At 37.7% G+C, this 16,478-nt stretch overlaps 1 protein-coding gene across 1 annotated transcript in view; it reads right to left on the bottom strand.

Annotated features, from left to right (window-relative positions):
* Positions 1 to 2,607: 2,607 nt before the first annotated feature.
* NAA15 (N-alpha-acetyltransferase 15, NatA auxiliary subunit) overlaps positions 2,608 to 16,478 on the bottom strand; it is a 37,490-nt gene continuing 23,619 nt past the window's right edge. The window contains exons 12-20 of the mRNA XM_030238962.2: positions 16,049 to 16,201; positions 13,906 to 14,034; positions 11,266 to 11,479; positions 10,288 to 10,481; positions 8,100 to 8,208; positions 7,644 to 7,742; positions 6,801 to 6,944; positions 6,263 to 6,360; positions 2,608 to 4,058 (exon numbers count right to left, since the gene is read on the bottom strand). Coding sequence (XP_030094822.1) covers positions 3,858 to 4,058; positions 6,263 to 6,360; positions 6,801 to 6,944; positions 7,644 to 7,742; positions 8,100 to 8,208; positions 10,288 to 10,481; positions 11,266 to 11,479; positions 13,906 to 14,034; positions 16,049 to 16,201 — 1,341 coding nt within the window. The 3' untranslated portion in view covers positions 2,608 to 3,857. The remainder of the gene's footprint in view (positions 4,059 to 6,262; positions 6,361 to 6,800; positions 6,945 to 7,643; positions 7,743 to 8,099; positions 8,209 to 10,287; positions 10,482 to 11,265; positions 11,480 to 13,905; positions 14,035 to 16,048; positions 16,202 to 16,478) is intronic.

Below are 16,478 nucleotides of genomic sequence, written 5' to 3'. Positions count from 1 at the left end.
GTGTTACCACACAAGTGTAACTCTGACTTCCACACAGTTCAAGCTATTTTACATTACACTTCAGTAAAAATGGCACTTGTAAAGCAAAATTCCTTAGGGGAAAAGATTTCAAAGCTAGCTAGATACTCTGTACAAAACACTTAGGAAAACAATTAAAGCAATCACAAAAAGGGAAAAATAAAATTTTTATCCGGATCTATTGAGCTGGATTATGGTATCAAGTGGTTTTGTTGGCATTGGTAGTACGTGTCCAAAACACAACTATGGCAACAACATGTGAATGCTGCAGGAATGATGGCACCATTGCTCCAACCCCCATAGGCATCACATTAGACGAAGACCTTAATTCTTATTTATCTTGCTCACATGATACTGAAATTGTTTTTGCACCTCTGGCTCCTCAGGCCTGATCTCACCCTGCCCTCATGGGTGTTTTCTTTCAGGAAAAATACAATTCAATCTCTGAGTTGCTACACCAACTTCCAGAGTCCACTGTTATGGCTGCAGCACCTCCAAACCTTGCAAATCCAAATGCTAAAGGAAGATTTAACAGGCTGATCAAAACCACCTCATCTAGCCCTAGAGAGCTCCCTGGGAAACTGGGGATTTGCTCCATATGCTAGGGGAAAATCTGGGTGACAATCCAGATTCTCAGGCGTGCTATGTCAGCCTCTGTTCTGGCTGACATAGCACGCCTCAGGACAAGCCTTCCCCCTATGAACATGCAAACATGAAGAATGCTACTGGAAAAAGAAAAAAGTTGAATATAGCTTTTAAGGCATTTAATATGCAAAGAAATTAATTTTGAGGCTATTTTACCTGCTTGGTCACACATGCGCCTGCATGCTTTGGTCTCTACATGGAGGAAGCAAGTACCTCACCCACCATCGCAGGGAAAAACACAACTTCCAGTTCCCTACAATTTAAGCCCATGAATAACTCTGGCATTGCTTCATGCAATGTGGACCATCTTCTCTGGGCAGAATTTATTGTCTGAACTTTTTTTGTACCAAGGAAAGATACCCGTATCATGTGTCGTCACCAGTGGCTCCACTGATGGTGACATTTTCCTTCTCCAGTGAAAATCATGAAGAATCAAACTAAATTGTGTCATGCCAATGCTCTAGGTTACTGACCACAACTGCATTCCCTGCTCACCTGCTTTGGCAGCCAAGCACCAGTGATTACAATTTTGGATCTCAGTTCACAAAGGAAAGCTTCCATTGCAGCACAGCACTCTGTGCTACCAAAGAAGACTCACTGCACTGGATTTCAACTTCATTTCCAGCTCTAAAAGCTCTTCCTCAGAAGTCAGTCTTGCATCTAACAGAACAGATGTGAAGATGAAGGAAAAACAGCTTCTTTGCCAATTAAAGAGCCTCCATTTTCAGGCAAACTCTTGGCTTGGTTTCCTGTCCTGGGCTTGCAGTCTTCTGGAAAGGGATGAGTAACCTCTTTAATCCAAAAGCACCATCTCTGAAGCAGTGTGGATGCCTTTCAGCAAGGTTATGAAGTGTCTTTAGGGAAATCAAAATAGATGTGTAGATGAAGAAGCCTTCTGGAAAGCCCACTGAAGCATCCTTTTCCCCATTTGCACCATAAAGACAATGAGTAACTTCCAGGTTTTAGTTCATCCATTTCAACACAAAAACAGGCAGTGAAAAAGTAAAGGAAATGATCCTATTTATGGGCAGCACCCAAAACCCCCAGTATCTGGAAAAAAAAGAATTTGCTTGATGCAATTCACAATCTGTTACGAGTGAGCACTTATCTGCCTCCAGCTTAAGCATCAGCAGCCAAGAAATGGGCAGCAGTACTCAAGAGGCAAGGCCAGAAGCTCACAGCTCGTGTAGGCAAGACTGAACCATCTCCAGGAGTTGCAGAAGACATGCAGTCCAAGTATCTCAGGCTGCAGAAATAACTGAGATCAAGATGTCAATACCAGAGTCAGTTAAAGGCTCTCTAGGTATTCTAGTCCTTAAAAGCCCAGCAGGTAAAAATACAAATACAGCAACCCACACTTCTCATGGGAACTATACTGCAAACATACACAAGGATAGGCTAACCAGGAAAAGAAAGTGGAGATGAAGACACAATAAAAGCTGTTCTGACAGTTGGAAAACTACAAACACCCATAAGTCTTCCAGGATCTCTTAACTGTACATGTCAATCACTGAATTCCATTATGTGGAAGAAGAAGGCTGTGTATCACAAAACAGATACTCTGTAACTGAACTCCTGCAGCAAAGAAGGCACTCACTTTGTAAGCTGTAGTTTATTTCTGTTCTGTTTTATATGATGAGCCTACAAAAGAAAACATTTGAGTACTTATCTATATTATTAACACAGTAGACTTACAGACTGAAGCTCGACTTGGAAACACTGGTGGAACTTAAAAGCCGAGTAGCAAAGCATTGTGTTATAGGACTTCCGAGACATTCAGTATTTACATAGAATGCATTTGCACTTTATACTCAATGACCACCCATCATCAGCAGTGACATTGTCAGCATGACTGGACAGCACAGTAAGCCAGCCCTGAGCTGCACTCCAGCAAACCCATTCACTGTCAAAGTACAACATAGATTGGTTTGAATATTCACACAGTTGTTTTTCAAAACGTTTTATTGCATTATATTTGGTACCTTATGTTTGACAAAGGAAATTACATCTGTAACTGCAGGAATAAGAAGCTGGTCTGTTATTGAAAAAAAAATCTTGGGCCCCTTAAAAGTTACAAAGTCTTGGGCTTGCCTGAAACAACTGAGCAAGAAATATATTCTTAGAAATGTAGGGCTTCAAGTATTACAAACCTGTGACACTGTGGAAAAGTTCCAGAGGTATCTAAACTGCAGCACTTTTTTTTTTTTTTCTGCATAACGTGAACAAGGCCTGCTGAGGTTTTAATCTATTAGTCTCTTGATCAGTCAAAATGGTAGTCAGGAGTTTTCCTCTTTGCAACTTCAAGCCATAGTATGTTCTCATTTTGTTTTCACTCTACGTGAAAAATGCATGCGATCTTTCTAATTGGTGCCACATCACAGTGCATAATTTTATTTGGTTCTTGCATTACAGTTTTAAAAAGTTTGGCCAACCTATGCCGATAGGTTCATCTCAAGAACAGCAACGCTGATTCTCCCCTCCCCACCCCCAGTTTAATTCCAAGAGAGACCATTTTAACTGGTTCCTTCAGTTAAAAACTGTGGTGCAAGAACACCAAACTGATCGTGTACAGTGAATTTCAGAGACACAACAAGCTTATTGAACACACTATGTTTCTTAATATCCGTATGTCCAAGCACCCCAACGTAACAAGTATGTTGCAGGTTTCTCTCTATATTCTGATTCACATTGCATACTTCCTATGGACACAATCATCCCCCGTATCAAAATCAGTCAGATGCTAAAGCCCCATCAACTCTTTGTGCTCAGTGAAAGAATCCAGTGCTAAAACAGCAGTTTTGCTGTCTGAGATAACAGTAATCTCACAAGACAAATTTAAATTTAATATTTCTGCCACACACCTGCTCTGAGGGCTATACACCTCCAGGTCTCATATAAATTAGTTTAAAAACATGGGTGGGTAGGTGAGGAAAAGGGTTGTTTATTTTGTCTTTTTTTTTCAATTTTAGCAGCTTTTAATTTTTAAGAAACCAAACAACCTATAACCAGTAATATGTTAGATATTTTATATATATACTTTGTCAGCAGGATAAAAAAAAAAGTAAAACTATTTGAAGGCAACGGGGTTTTTTTCCTTCTGTTCTTTGTGTAAGTTAGAACAATTCAGCAGGTGCGTGACAAAAATATTATACACCAGATATGGTCCAACGTCATTTTTTTTGCAATAAAGTTGTTCATATTTCATTGGCCAGTTCTTCAGGTTCTGCAGAACTATCTCCATTAACTGTGATCTTCATATCCTCTTCATATCCAGGGGGCATGAAAGCCAAAGCATAAGGGAAAAGCTTATGACAATTTGCTCTGTAAGTTTCAGATGCTTCTTTACAGTCTCCAAGGCTACCGTCACATAAAGCTTCTAATACCTCCATACAAGTCTAATTAAAGAGAAAAATAAAGAAGTGTTATGGTTTCTTAAACATTCAGCTGAACACTCACAACACAGGTTTCAAACAGCAGTTCTGCTGTCTGAGAGAAGAATAATTTCACAAGACACATTTAAAACAGTATTTCTGACACAGACCTGCTCCAAGGGCCACAGACCTTTCAACATCAAAAGACATTCTAGCTAAACACAGCATGAAACACCAGTGTAGTCTGATTTGAAAGAATGCAGTTTAAAAAGGGATCTAAAACACAGCTAGGAATCTTGATTGTAAAATTAAATACTAATTTGTTACTTGTTTCTTATTTTCCTAAGAAAAACCCATTCTTGCTAATTGGCAACCAAGAACCCCACCATTCTTGGGACAAACGGACCATTTCAGCAACGCATAACATACCTTTCAATCACATCAAATTAACTCTGATATGACCACATTTTTCAGATATATGCAGTTTCCTGTCCATTTTTGGTCATGATTTAGAAGAGGAAAAGGAGATTTCCTGTGTAATTTTTTTCAGCCTGCATTCCAACCATGAGAAACCAACCTAGTGAGCTCCACTAAAGCCTGGCAGCATATAACACCTGCCCAAGGCTGTGTGCAGGCATTAGCATAGCCAGGCAGTCTTTTCCTGCTGCTCTGACATTTAGTACAGTTTTTGTTTCTTCTGTGTACTGGGATTAACTGCTCTGTCCTCCTGCTGTAGGGTTATGGAGCTCTCCTCAAGGACCCAATTTCCTCACATTTAACACTGGCATCCACCAAAGGTCAAATATACCTGGTTTTACAGATGCAGCGTGCCCTGAGACAGCTGGTCTTTAAAACAATGAAATGTAATAAATTTTATCTCTTTGCACACAAAAATGCCTTTCAACAAACACCTGGAGTTCTGTAGATCCTTCATTTTTAGGGCACTTTTACTTTCTCATCTAGAAATTCAGTAGAAGTCCAACTCTTCCCTCATGTTGGCACCAAATATGCTTAAACTCAACATTTTCAGTTGTATCACAATGCACTGTACAGGATGTTTATGCACTGCTGAGTTGGTAAAAGCTTCTTCTAGTCTTACCAATTTTGCACCTCCAGATCAACCAAGCATTTTTGGTTACACTTAATCTTTTCCCAGTCCAACTCCCAGAACCCCACTCACAGGCAAAAACCAGCAAATAGAAGGCAAATTAATTTTTGTTTTCTAAATCTATTTATAATCTAGATTAAACTCTTTGAGACCACTCAAACAGTAAGAAAACCTGAACACAAAGTCTAACACCCAAACAAGACAAGTTTATGAAAAATGCTAAACATGTACTCAGAATATAAATGACATAACAGCTAGAATAGAGAAAGGATCTGACTCTTTAACATCCTAAACAAGTTGACAAATCAAGGCGGCAAATTGTCCTTTATTGTCTCTTCCCCCCCACCCTGTCTGGTCCAAAAATTCTGCTATGAACTCAAAATTCTTCGCAATTAAAGTTCTATTGGAGCCACTATATTTCCTAGGAGATATTTTTTGTCCACAAAAGAGTAATTTTAAAGTAAACATTTACCAAATTTACTTGCAATAGATCTAAAAAACTGAGTGCACAGACTACTGTAAATTGCGAGTCAGAACTGACAAATCCTCCCAGATGAAGGTGAAGGAATGGGGAAAGGGGCATGGAGGCAGTGTCACAGGGAGCTTATTCCACGACCACCAGAATGAAGCAAAGACTCAAAAATTGGTGAGCCTTTCACTTAACTACACACTAAGGCAGAACTGTGCATATGCAGCTTTTATTAAACATATGGTAATTCCCACAGCTTGTAGGAAGCTGACCATGGAAAGCCTTCCCAGAGTCTGTGCCACTCCTTTTCTTGTGAACAGTTGCCTGTGTGGCAGCCAAAGCTCAGACAAACCACTACCTTTTCTTTTGCCCTGTGAATTCTCTCAAGTTTAGTAAGTTTTCCCATTACCTGTAGCAATAATATGGCTTCCACTGCTGCTATTTTCCCATTATCACAAAACTAAATTAATGTAAATATGCAAAAAGGATATGAAATATTTCAGTTCAGGTGAACCTGACACCCCTTTCTTTCACAAGTCAACCTTTTTATGATAAGGCACAGCAATTATTTCAGCTTCCTCTTACCTCCAAAATTTGCTTAAAGCTTCCAGAGATAAAACAGAAGTTGTCTACAATTTATAAATACGTTACCTGAAGATTTCTGTTAATAAGGGATTCATCCAGGGTCATTGCCAGTTCCACTGCCCTTTTCTGACTGGAAGGATCTAAATAGTACATCATTTTGGCAGCTACAGGAGGAAAAGTAAGACTCATCAACCAGTGGATGACCAAAACCATCTTACATACAAACATAAAATAGGGATAATAAGAGGAAGAGGGGGGACTGAACTCTCCAGCTGTAGTTCAAAATGGAACCAACCTGGAGCATGAAGCTTGATACGTAAGTAGGTAGAAAGGAAGCTCCAAAAAAAGTATTAAAAGAAACATTCTGCACACATTAGAAACAACAGGGCAGAGGTCCCCACATTTCCATTTCAGCAGCACAAAGAGAAAATTAAAGAAAACCACAGACAGCCCGGCAATCATGTTGTCAGAAAAATACAGAGAAGAAAAGCACTCCAGAGCAAAGGAGTGATTGTTACATCATTGGGGCTGATACTGAGATACCACTGCCAGAGAATCACAGAAAATGCAGAAGTAAGGCAGAACAAGGAAAAAGGCAAAATACCTGATAACCTATGTGGCAGTGAGTCATAGTTCCTTTTAAGGAAAGCTTCATTGAAGTTCTTTGGATTAGTTGCTCCAAAAAGCCGATTCATTTCTTGGTTTAACACTGTTCTAACAGCATCAGGCAGATCCTTACTTTCAGATACTGTTGGAAAAAAGAAGTTGAGGCAAGCACAGGTAATCACAACAAAATATGATTTATGTATTTATTTTAGCATTTTTCATGTTAACATCATTAATATAATTGGAAAGTATTTCAAAGGAAGATGCATGAAATTTGAAAAGGTAAATACTGGATGTGGTTAGAAGAAGCTTAGCTGTGGCATTTACCTGATGCTTACAAAAAGCCAGAGCTTTTTTCCATTAATATACTCTCCCCCTTACTAGTTAAAACCTATTAGGCTCAGAAGTTAGTGTCATGCAAGTGTGTTCTAAAACGTGTCTACTCTGTAGCCCCCACCAGAAAGGGTGACGTTTGGGGCAGTGGAAGGGAGAGAATTCTTCCAACTTTTAACAATAAGGACAGAATGCTAAGCCCTCTCTTTGCATGCTGAAAGAGGTTGTCAGCAGGAAAGCCCAATGCCTCACTCTGCAATTTCCATTTCTTCACTGCTTCTCTCTTTCAGGCTTCACATACTGCTCACAGTCTTAAAAACTCTTAACAATACTGGAATGACTCCTAAATGCAGATGCAGTCATAATAACCATGCTTAACTTTAGCAGGAATCAGTTTTCTAATATATGCTTTAAATATTTTGAATTAATTGTGCTAAAAATCAATGACTGCAGGTTTGGCATCACCTGGCAGTGTGCACAGATGGAGTCTTACCAAACAGATACATACCACTGCTGAAAAGATGAATCATACACTCGTGAAGCCAAGGATGACTAGAATCAATAGCAAAGGCTCTCTTTACAGATTGAAGCATCAGAAGGAACTTCTCTGGAAAGAAAAACCAAGTGTTGAAAAGTGTTCAAAAACCTGTGGCAGGAAATCAGTGCATTGTCTTAACAGGACTATTTAGTGTTTGAAATTAGAATGATCAGAAGAATTTACAGCTGAGTGTGCCACAAAAGCTACTTTTAATAACCTGCATCTATTTAACCAGTGAATTAAATGGATAATCACCAAATGTCAAAACTTTCCTTTTCACATACTGCTCATTGCTGGAGTGTTGGTCCAGTGAAAAGTTCTGTGTCATGACAGGGATGGGCTCCTCACACCTCATCAATAATTGCTGTACAAGTTCCAATATACACCTTTACGATTTGCTTGCTTTCATGAAGTGCTCTCACCTACCTTTTCGAAAATAAATCTCAAAGGCAAAAAGATGAGTCTCTATTTTGTTCTTCACTAAATTCTTCAGGGGTGTTAAAAATTTAATGGCTTCTTCCAAAGGTGCTTCAACCTACAGATTCAAGGAAGTGACACACAACTAAGTCAAAGTTGAAACCTAGTAACTACAACGACAAAAACCAGCTATTGCTGAGTTACATCAGAGGTACTCTCCTAAGGCAGTGAAGAAGATGCTTAGAACCTCTTCTGTTACAAATTTTGCAACTTTCACTCAATGTCTAAACACAGACTAAAAACTCTAAAATATTTGCTTTCTGACGGCTACAAATCATGCTCTGCTAAAGAAACACAAATCTTTTCCTTCTGTAATACACCAGTAGTGAACACAACTGGAGCTGAACCTGCCTGAAAAGGGCAGTGTGGCTGCCCACACCAACCTACATACATGGGCCTGAGGTGATGGTAAATGACTGATAAACACCCATGACATTCTGCTCATGTGAGCTTCAGACAGGTTCCTAAAAGCTGCCAGGTCATGGTGACAGTCCCAGCCAAAATACCAACAGCAAGCTGGAAGTAATTAGATATTGAAAAAGGTCTCCTGACCCTAACTAGTTAATCCAGTAAATAGACAGCTTTCACACAAATTAATTCTGTGCAAAATTCTTTACAGACAAGTATCTTGCATACAGAGATTTGGGTTTACTCAAACAAGAACTGTCTGTTGACCTTAAATTTTTTTATTAACAGAAACTGATCTCTAAGAAGCAAATACAATTTTTTTTGTGTGGCAATACCAATTCAGCAATGTTGAAGTGATACACTTGTTTGCAACTATTGCAATCAAAACTTGATACTCAAGTTGCAAATAACTTGAGTTGAAGATTGCAATTGACACCTTCCTGCTAAATGTAACTACAGCACCTTTCATAAAAAACACTTGCATCACTTCTATGCGCTGCTGATTTTACATACACATTGTGCACATAAACATTTGGAACCTATAAAACCCCATTTCAAAGCCATGCCTTTAGTGCCAAGGATACATATCCAAACAAGTCTAGGGGCAGCTGTTTCAGGAAAACTATTTGTGACTATGTGAAAAATGGGATTTTGGCACCAACTGCATTTGGAAGTGTCTATATCATGATTGTGATATGAAATGCATTATACAGCTGCAACTATTCCTTATAATCTCAGGGACTGGCTAGATTTTTCACAGCTATCCCATGACATCCCTCTACTACAGAACTCAATTTCAATACATGTTTTGCATTTCCATCTTGACTAGCATTGCAATTAGTTCTGCTTCTTGCAACCAGTGAACTACAACATGGAAATACCAGCAATAGTCTTAATAACTAGTCAAGTTTAAGTCACTTGTTTCCTGGCTACAGAGTGAAGTTCACTGACTCAACTTTAAAATATCCCTTCAAGAGCAAATACAACTCACTTCAGTGTGAAGGATAAGAATACAGATCCAGAATACTGGATCTATAGACTATCAATACTGCTATTGCTATAATTTAATTTTTCCAGTCTCTATGATTTTCTTATCTTTCCCTCACATTTTTTTAGTGTTTACCTGCTCCTCAGAGGTGTAACTTCTGCTATAAAGGAAGAGTCTTTTGAGTCACCTCCCTTTTATATCTCTCTATAGTTCTTAATCCAGATCTCTAAATACATCTCAGTCTAGTCTACTATTTACTACTACAGCTTCTTTATTCCTTTTTTTCCCCCCATTCAAAACATATGCAAACAAATCCTGTTAAAGCATTCAGTGCTTCAATATCTCCTCTTTGACAGACTGCCAACAAAAGAATATCAGGGGCCATAAAAGAGTGAATGATAATCACCTTACATACAGGACAGAAAGATTTCCACACAACCAACTAGAAATAGGGTACAATCAACAAGTTAGTGCAGCACGGAGATAATTCCAGATGTAGCAAATGTTTATGACTTCAATTACTGCCTTTGAGAACGAGGCACAAAAGCTGTGATTTCCACACTACTGACACTGTATCTAACCAACTAGCCCTAGAACGGAATTATTTTTAAAACACTGCCTGTGCAGAGATGCCATACCAAAAAAAATTATAAAGTTATTTGAATGGCTTTTAAGTTTTATGTGTGCTTACTGCAACTTTTCTAGAAATTTCTAAGACTTTATGATTACATTGGTAAGCACCTTTGCCAGTTTCTCAGGGATAAGTTCTTCTTTCGGTCCTCCAATTTCTTCATCATCATCATCTTTCTTCTTTTTCTGATTCCTCTGTTGCTTCTCCTTCTCAGCATTTTTCTTCTCCTCCTCCAGTTGTGCTTTCTTCTGAGCTCTTCTCTGCTTATTTCGTAGCTTCTTTAGCTCTTTGTCAGACATATTTGCTGTACACACACAAAGGACAAAACCACACAACACTTGTATTAACAGCATCAAGCAGATGTCAGACAGCATCACCTTTTTAAACCATATCTACTAACAAGCACTGCTCTCATTACCTTTGTAAAAGCTTATTTACTATGGATAGATTGTTTTATAGTCTATGCTGATGCTTCATAATCCACAAATTCCTAAGTGGAATCAGGGGACAGAAATTAAAATAATAGTATAATGAGATGAAAAGTACTAGAACTTGACAAATTCCTCTTAAAGGATTCTCTCATGAAGGATCCTCTGTTTGTACCATTTGAGATGCCACAAGCCACAATTGCTTAAGCTGCTCTCAAATCAGAAATGTGAGAAAAAAATAGATTATTTAAACATTATTTTTACATCAGAATCAAGAGATGATAAAATTTAAGTTGTTACCTAGTGAAATTTCTACACACTGATAAAATGCTTAGAAAAGCTACTACCAAGCACATCTGCTTCAATCTCCTATTCCATGGATTAACCATAAGAATTCATGGTTTTGCAGTCATTCTCTAACACAAACATTTGCACTTAAGAATTACAACTCTCACTACAAACCCATCATTGTTTTGTAATAACCACAATAAAAGCATACATTAGTTCAATTTCCAGCAGAACATCTACTTTACATTGAAGTCCAAGCTGCAATTTGTTAACTTTGAGTTGTGTAGAACTGTTTCTGGCTACCACAGACCTTCTTAAAATACCCACTAATTAGTGAAACTGCACAATGAATAAATCCTGAGGGTTGAATACCTGTATCAGCCTCATGTTCTTTATTTTCATCTGTTAGGGGATTATCATGAAGTTTCAAATAGATCTCTATGGCAATGCGTGCTGCTTTGAAGTAGAAGGGATGTTGTCGAAGCACATCTTCTAGTTTTAACAAATCCACATAAGACCTAAGGGTGATCTTCCTCATACAGTAAGTATGGAAGTCAAACTGGTCATCCGTGATTTCTACAAAATGCTGTCACAATGTAACATAACATAAATTAGCAAGTATTAACAATGAGAGACTAAGCTGGACTTTCAAAATAATAATTTAGTAAAAGCCTACTGTCTGACAAATACAACCTAACTATTACAAATGTTAACAAAACCCTCCAAAAACAAAGTCATGGTGAAAAGAACAGAAGGCATCTTAGCCCAGAACCAAAACACATTAATTTCAGTCTCTTAAAAGTAACTACTTCTGAGAATTTCTGGTTTAACAAAGGTTTTACAGTCATTGCACTTAAACATCATTTAAGGAGTTTTTCTTCTATGAACTGGTCTAGTTTTTTTTTTCATTCAAAAAATATAATTTTGATTTCCACTAAATACTATGGCAATAAATCCCACACTTAAATCAGACATGATGTGAGAAAGTACTTTCTTTTGTTCAAGCTCTGCTTTCCACACCATCTAATGTCCCTTTGTTTTTGTTTAAGATGCAGTAAAAAAGTCATTCCCCTCTTGAACTTCTCCAAGTACTTATGATCTCATATAACTTTATCCTAAACTCAGCTTTGTTTATCAAAGCTCAGGATAGAAGAGTAAGCACAACAAGCTAATTGTGGTCTCTTCCTTTGGAAGCTACCCCACAGCTGGTGTTTTACTAGCACATTTTTAAGAAGATGTTACACTCAGAACAGTGTGACAGATTTACAAAAAGGAAGAAAAGCACTACTTCTGAAGTTTTAATTCCTCACGTGTCCTTTCAACTGCTGCTCCACACCTGCAGAGAAGTTTTTGAAACATTATCTGTAATAGTTTCAGGATTCCTGAGTAGCATTATTTTAAGACCTTTTACTACTTATGCATAGGCAGAGGATTTGTCACTGACTACACTGCTGAACATTACATTTCATGGGCTGTTTAATCATTTAGTACTGAGACAGAGCAGGTGTTGTCCTTGCAGTTTTCAGTCTGTTTCTGTGATCATGTATTGATGAAATAATGAAGACTCTATAGAGATGCCTTAGTAATCTCCATGATAAACTCCTTTTCTCACAAAAGCTGATTATTTGCTCCTACTCTATTTCCCCAGCCACGAATCAGCTATTAAATCCATGAGATCAGCTTCCCTACTTTTTCTGAGACAGTTTAGATCCTTTACAGTGCAAAGTATGAGATAAAAAGTGCTTCTGAAAACCACAACACGTTTTATCAACTAGACTGCCCCCTTTGCTTAACTGGTCCCTCTGAAAGATTTAGAAGGCACTGCTTTTTCTTACAAAAGCTTTGCTGATGGTTTCCGAATTCAACATATTTGCTTAGCTTATTGCTGAACTTTGCTACACCTTCAATTAATCCAATGAATAAATTAAACATAGTGACTAAAATCCTTAGAAATATTCTTTTTGGTGGCTCAAGTTATCACTTCATTTGCTGACCTCTTCTGGTACCAAAGACATTTTACAAGACTAATCGTTTCTTATACAAAAAAACCTTACACTTATTTATTTAAAGGATTTGTGTAAATAAAACACAGTCCTGGCAAATCACAAACTGGTGTAGATTGGAAGGGACGTTAAAGGTCCTCTGTTTCCAACCTTCTGCCATAGGCAGGGATACCTTTCACTAGACCAGGTTACTTTGATAATTTTACATCACTTTTTTCAAATCAGAGAATATTCCAGAGCTGAATCCTCCCTGCAGAAGAGCAGAAGTGCTGAAATTCCCTAACGCCTCTCTATTTGCAAAGAGGCACAGCTTCCTACTAAGTTCTGCTTTCAGCGCTTCTTTTAAAACACCCTCAGCTGTCTGGTCTTTTCTCTAGACTTTAATGTGCTTAAACAAAAACAAACCCATACTTGCTTCTTTTTAAAGTTGTGCATCCAAATTTTGTGGTTTACCTCACTATGGATATCTACATTTAATGTGCAAGTGGTCCCCCCTTTTTAATAAAATTTCTACTTTAACTCTTTATTGTTTGCAATAGCTTCTTTTAAACTGTAGCTTTTTTTTAAAAAGATAGTTAATATTTTTGGTAATATTGTAAACATTTATTGTGTAACTCTAAAACAGTGCCTTAATAATAACTGAGATCTGTCCTTTACTTTAAGGATGGGCTTGTCAGCTCATCCACTTATTTTTGGACTTAAAGTGCACATACTCTTCATTTGTATCTAAATACCCATTTCTTATGTACACTGCCAGAACGAAGATTATTGTTGACAGCTTTCTCCCCTCGTCTGGATCTTTAAGTAACTTTATAAAATCTTTTCATAATACACAGTTTACAATGGCACTTTTAGGAGGAAATGCAACTATAAAAACCTGCCAGTAACCAACACGAAATCCCTCCTGAAGCTACACGAACTGCACCCTTACTGCTCAGAAAAGTAACATATCAGCACAGTAAACTTCAACCAGCGATTTCCAATCTAAGCCGTTGAGCTGAATACGTACTCTCTCAATTTCATGGCATTTCTTAAGTGCTTCTCCAAATTTGTTCATTGCCTTGTAGGCTTGTGCACATTCTGTCTGAAACCACATGCACTGCATTTCATTAAGGTTCTCTACTGCCGAGGTTCCTTCCTAAAAGCAAAAACAGCATTATACAAAAAATAAATCTCACTGGAGTCATCAGCTGCTATTTTTTTTATCTTGTCCTAATTAAAAGCACAAATAAAGAAAATGAATGTTAAATATCAGAACTGGAGTCTTTGAAGTTGGAAATGCCACAGTTAAAACCGACTAGCTTTGTTGATTAATATAAAAATACAGATATAAAAATATTTGTTACACCTATCAGAAGAGTCACAAAGACGCAATGAAGAGCCAGGCAGTGACTATTTCACTGTGACAGTTGCTGATCTTTAGGTTAGGAGAGACCTTCTTCATTCAGTGTTTTTAATACTGTGTGCACGTTAAGTAACACATGGCAACATGGAAAAAATGGCAGAGAAGTTCTAGCCCACAACAAGATACTGACAACTGCAGGAAATCCTGCAGGATTTTTTCCCTCTCAACTAAAAGTGCCATCTGCATCTTTCAGGGAACTGCTGATTGAGCTAAGCATCCTCACAGTAGTAGTAGATGATTATTTCTAATGCCTTACCCTCTAGTACTGATGGCAAGGCAAAAGGAACACTTAACTTTGACACCTTCTGGTTCAAAAAACGGGATTACAGTTGTCTTTCAAATCTGGTATGGATATATACTTGCACAGATCCATAGAACTTAGCAATGAAAGAGAAAGACAGTGTTCAAAACAGTCTGATTTAGGCAACTGAAAATGAGGGGAAGTATCAGTTCTATTTGCATTATGCTTAATCTAGGACTCCTCTAGCTATTTTTTTTTTTAATTAAGAGGCTGTATTTGAGCACTAGACATAAGATCAAATGGAAATAAATAAGATTCTAAAGAGCAACTTGATCAAATTGTTTCAATATTTTTCAAGATTAGTTTCAGGTAACTGCTATAGTTCCTTTTTAACATCATCTTAGAGCTGCTTAAGGAGGTCAAATTAACCAAAATTCATAGTGGGTTTGCATAAAAACTCTGACATAGAGCTACTGAGCATATATAAAACAGAACTTCCCCTCCCCTCATGTCTGCCTGCACATTGCCTTCATTTCACAAGATCCTTCAGGTTTCCTTTATAAACACCACTCCCCCTTCTCTCCATTCAACCTACCTGACATTCCAGGTTTCTCCTGCTCTTTAAGAGAGGAGAACATGGGACAAACAAACAGAAAAGGCTTTACTTTTGCAGGTAGATCCCAACAGCTTGTTGCCCGTCTCCCATAGACAACACACAAATGACACTTCCAGTGCTCCAAAACTGTAATTTGACAAAAAGTCTGGAGAGACTTCACTGAGCTGTTTTGACTAGCATTTATGAAAGAATAATATCAAAGCAGTACATTTTAAAAAGTAACTAAGCTGTGTGACCATCAAACCTATCAAAATGGGGCTACTGCAGACACAAAAAGTGATGCATAAAATTATGCAATTTCCATAACACAACGTTTTTCTTCCAGACAACTGGTCATGTGTAAGAACAGGGAAAAATAAAAGAGGTGTAACATGCAGCCTTCCTTCATCACTGATAAACAAGGACTTGGGGATGAAATGTTCACACAAGGAAGACACCTCACAAAGGCTCTTAGCTGTTAGCCACACAAAAATTATGTTCCAATCTGAATTCTCTTAATATACTACCATTAGAAAAAAGAGTCATGGACAACTTTACCAGATCTTACAAGTATCCTACAGAATCAACATTAAATGCAAAGATTATTGTGCAAAGATTATTTTCTCAGAAGTTCTCTCTGAAACAGGCATGCTGTATTTTTCCTACCTAGCAAAAATAACCAAACCCAAGCTTTATGGAGTTTTCACTTATTCTTATGGAATTGTACTTATTCAAGATTAATTCAAACCCTGCTACGGACTACTATAACTGAAGCAAGCAACCATAGCTGCTCTGAAACAGAATTTAAATATGATAGTGAAACTAACTGCAAAGTTAAAAAAAAAAATGTTATTCCACAAGGGATTAGGCCCACATTATTCCCAAGACTGCTAAAGTAAAGTGCAACAAACCCGTGTAAACTTAGAACACATTTCTTCTGCTTCTTTAATGGAGTTTGCTTTCAGCATATATTTTGCACATTTGGAGTTGATAAATCTGTCTGCTGTGTCCAAAGCCTGAGCTTCATCCATCCACCTTGCAGCTTCTTTAATATTTCCAGCATGCTATAAAGATAGAAATTGAAATCAGATTGAGTAATTGTAAAGCATGCATGTTTTATCTACCTACTGCTTGATATAAGTAGGGTTTTTTTTTAGACTTTTAAAAAATAAACGGCTTACTTCAAAAGCAATAGATCTTGGAAAAAAAAAAGCAGGTAAATACCTTTCCTCATTATGGAATTACTGGTCTTTCAGCACTGAATGTTCTTCCTGAAAATGCCTAAAGAACCAGTTTGGATAATCCCATTCTGATAAAACATCATTGTGCACCCTGAGAAAT

Source organism: Serinus canaria, chromosome 4 (genome assembly GCF_022539315.1).
Source record: "Serinus canaria isolate serCan28SL12 chromosome 4, serCan2020, whole genome shotgun sequence".
Lineage (NCBI taxonomy): Eukaryota > Metazoa > Chordata > Aves > Passeriformes > Fringillidae > Serinus > Serinus canaria.
This window is presented reverse-complemented; position numbering and strand designations above follow the sequence as displayed.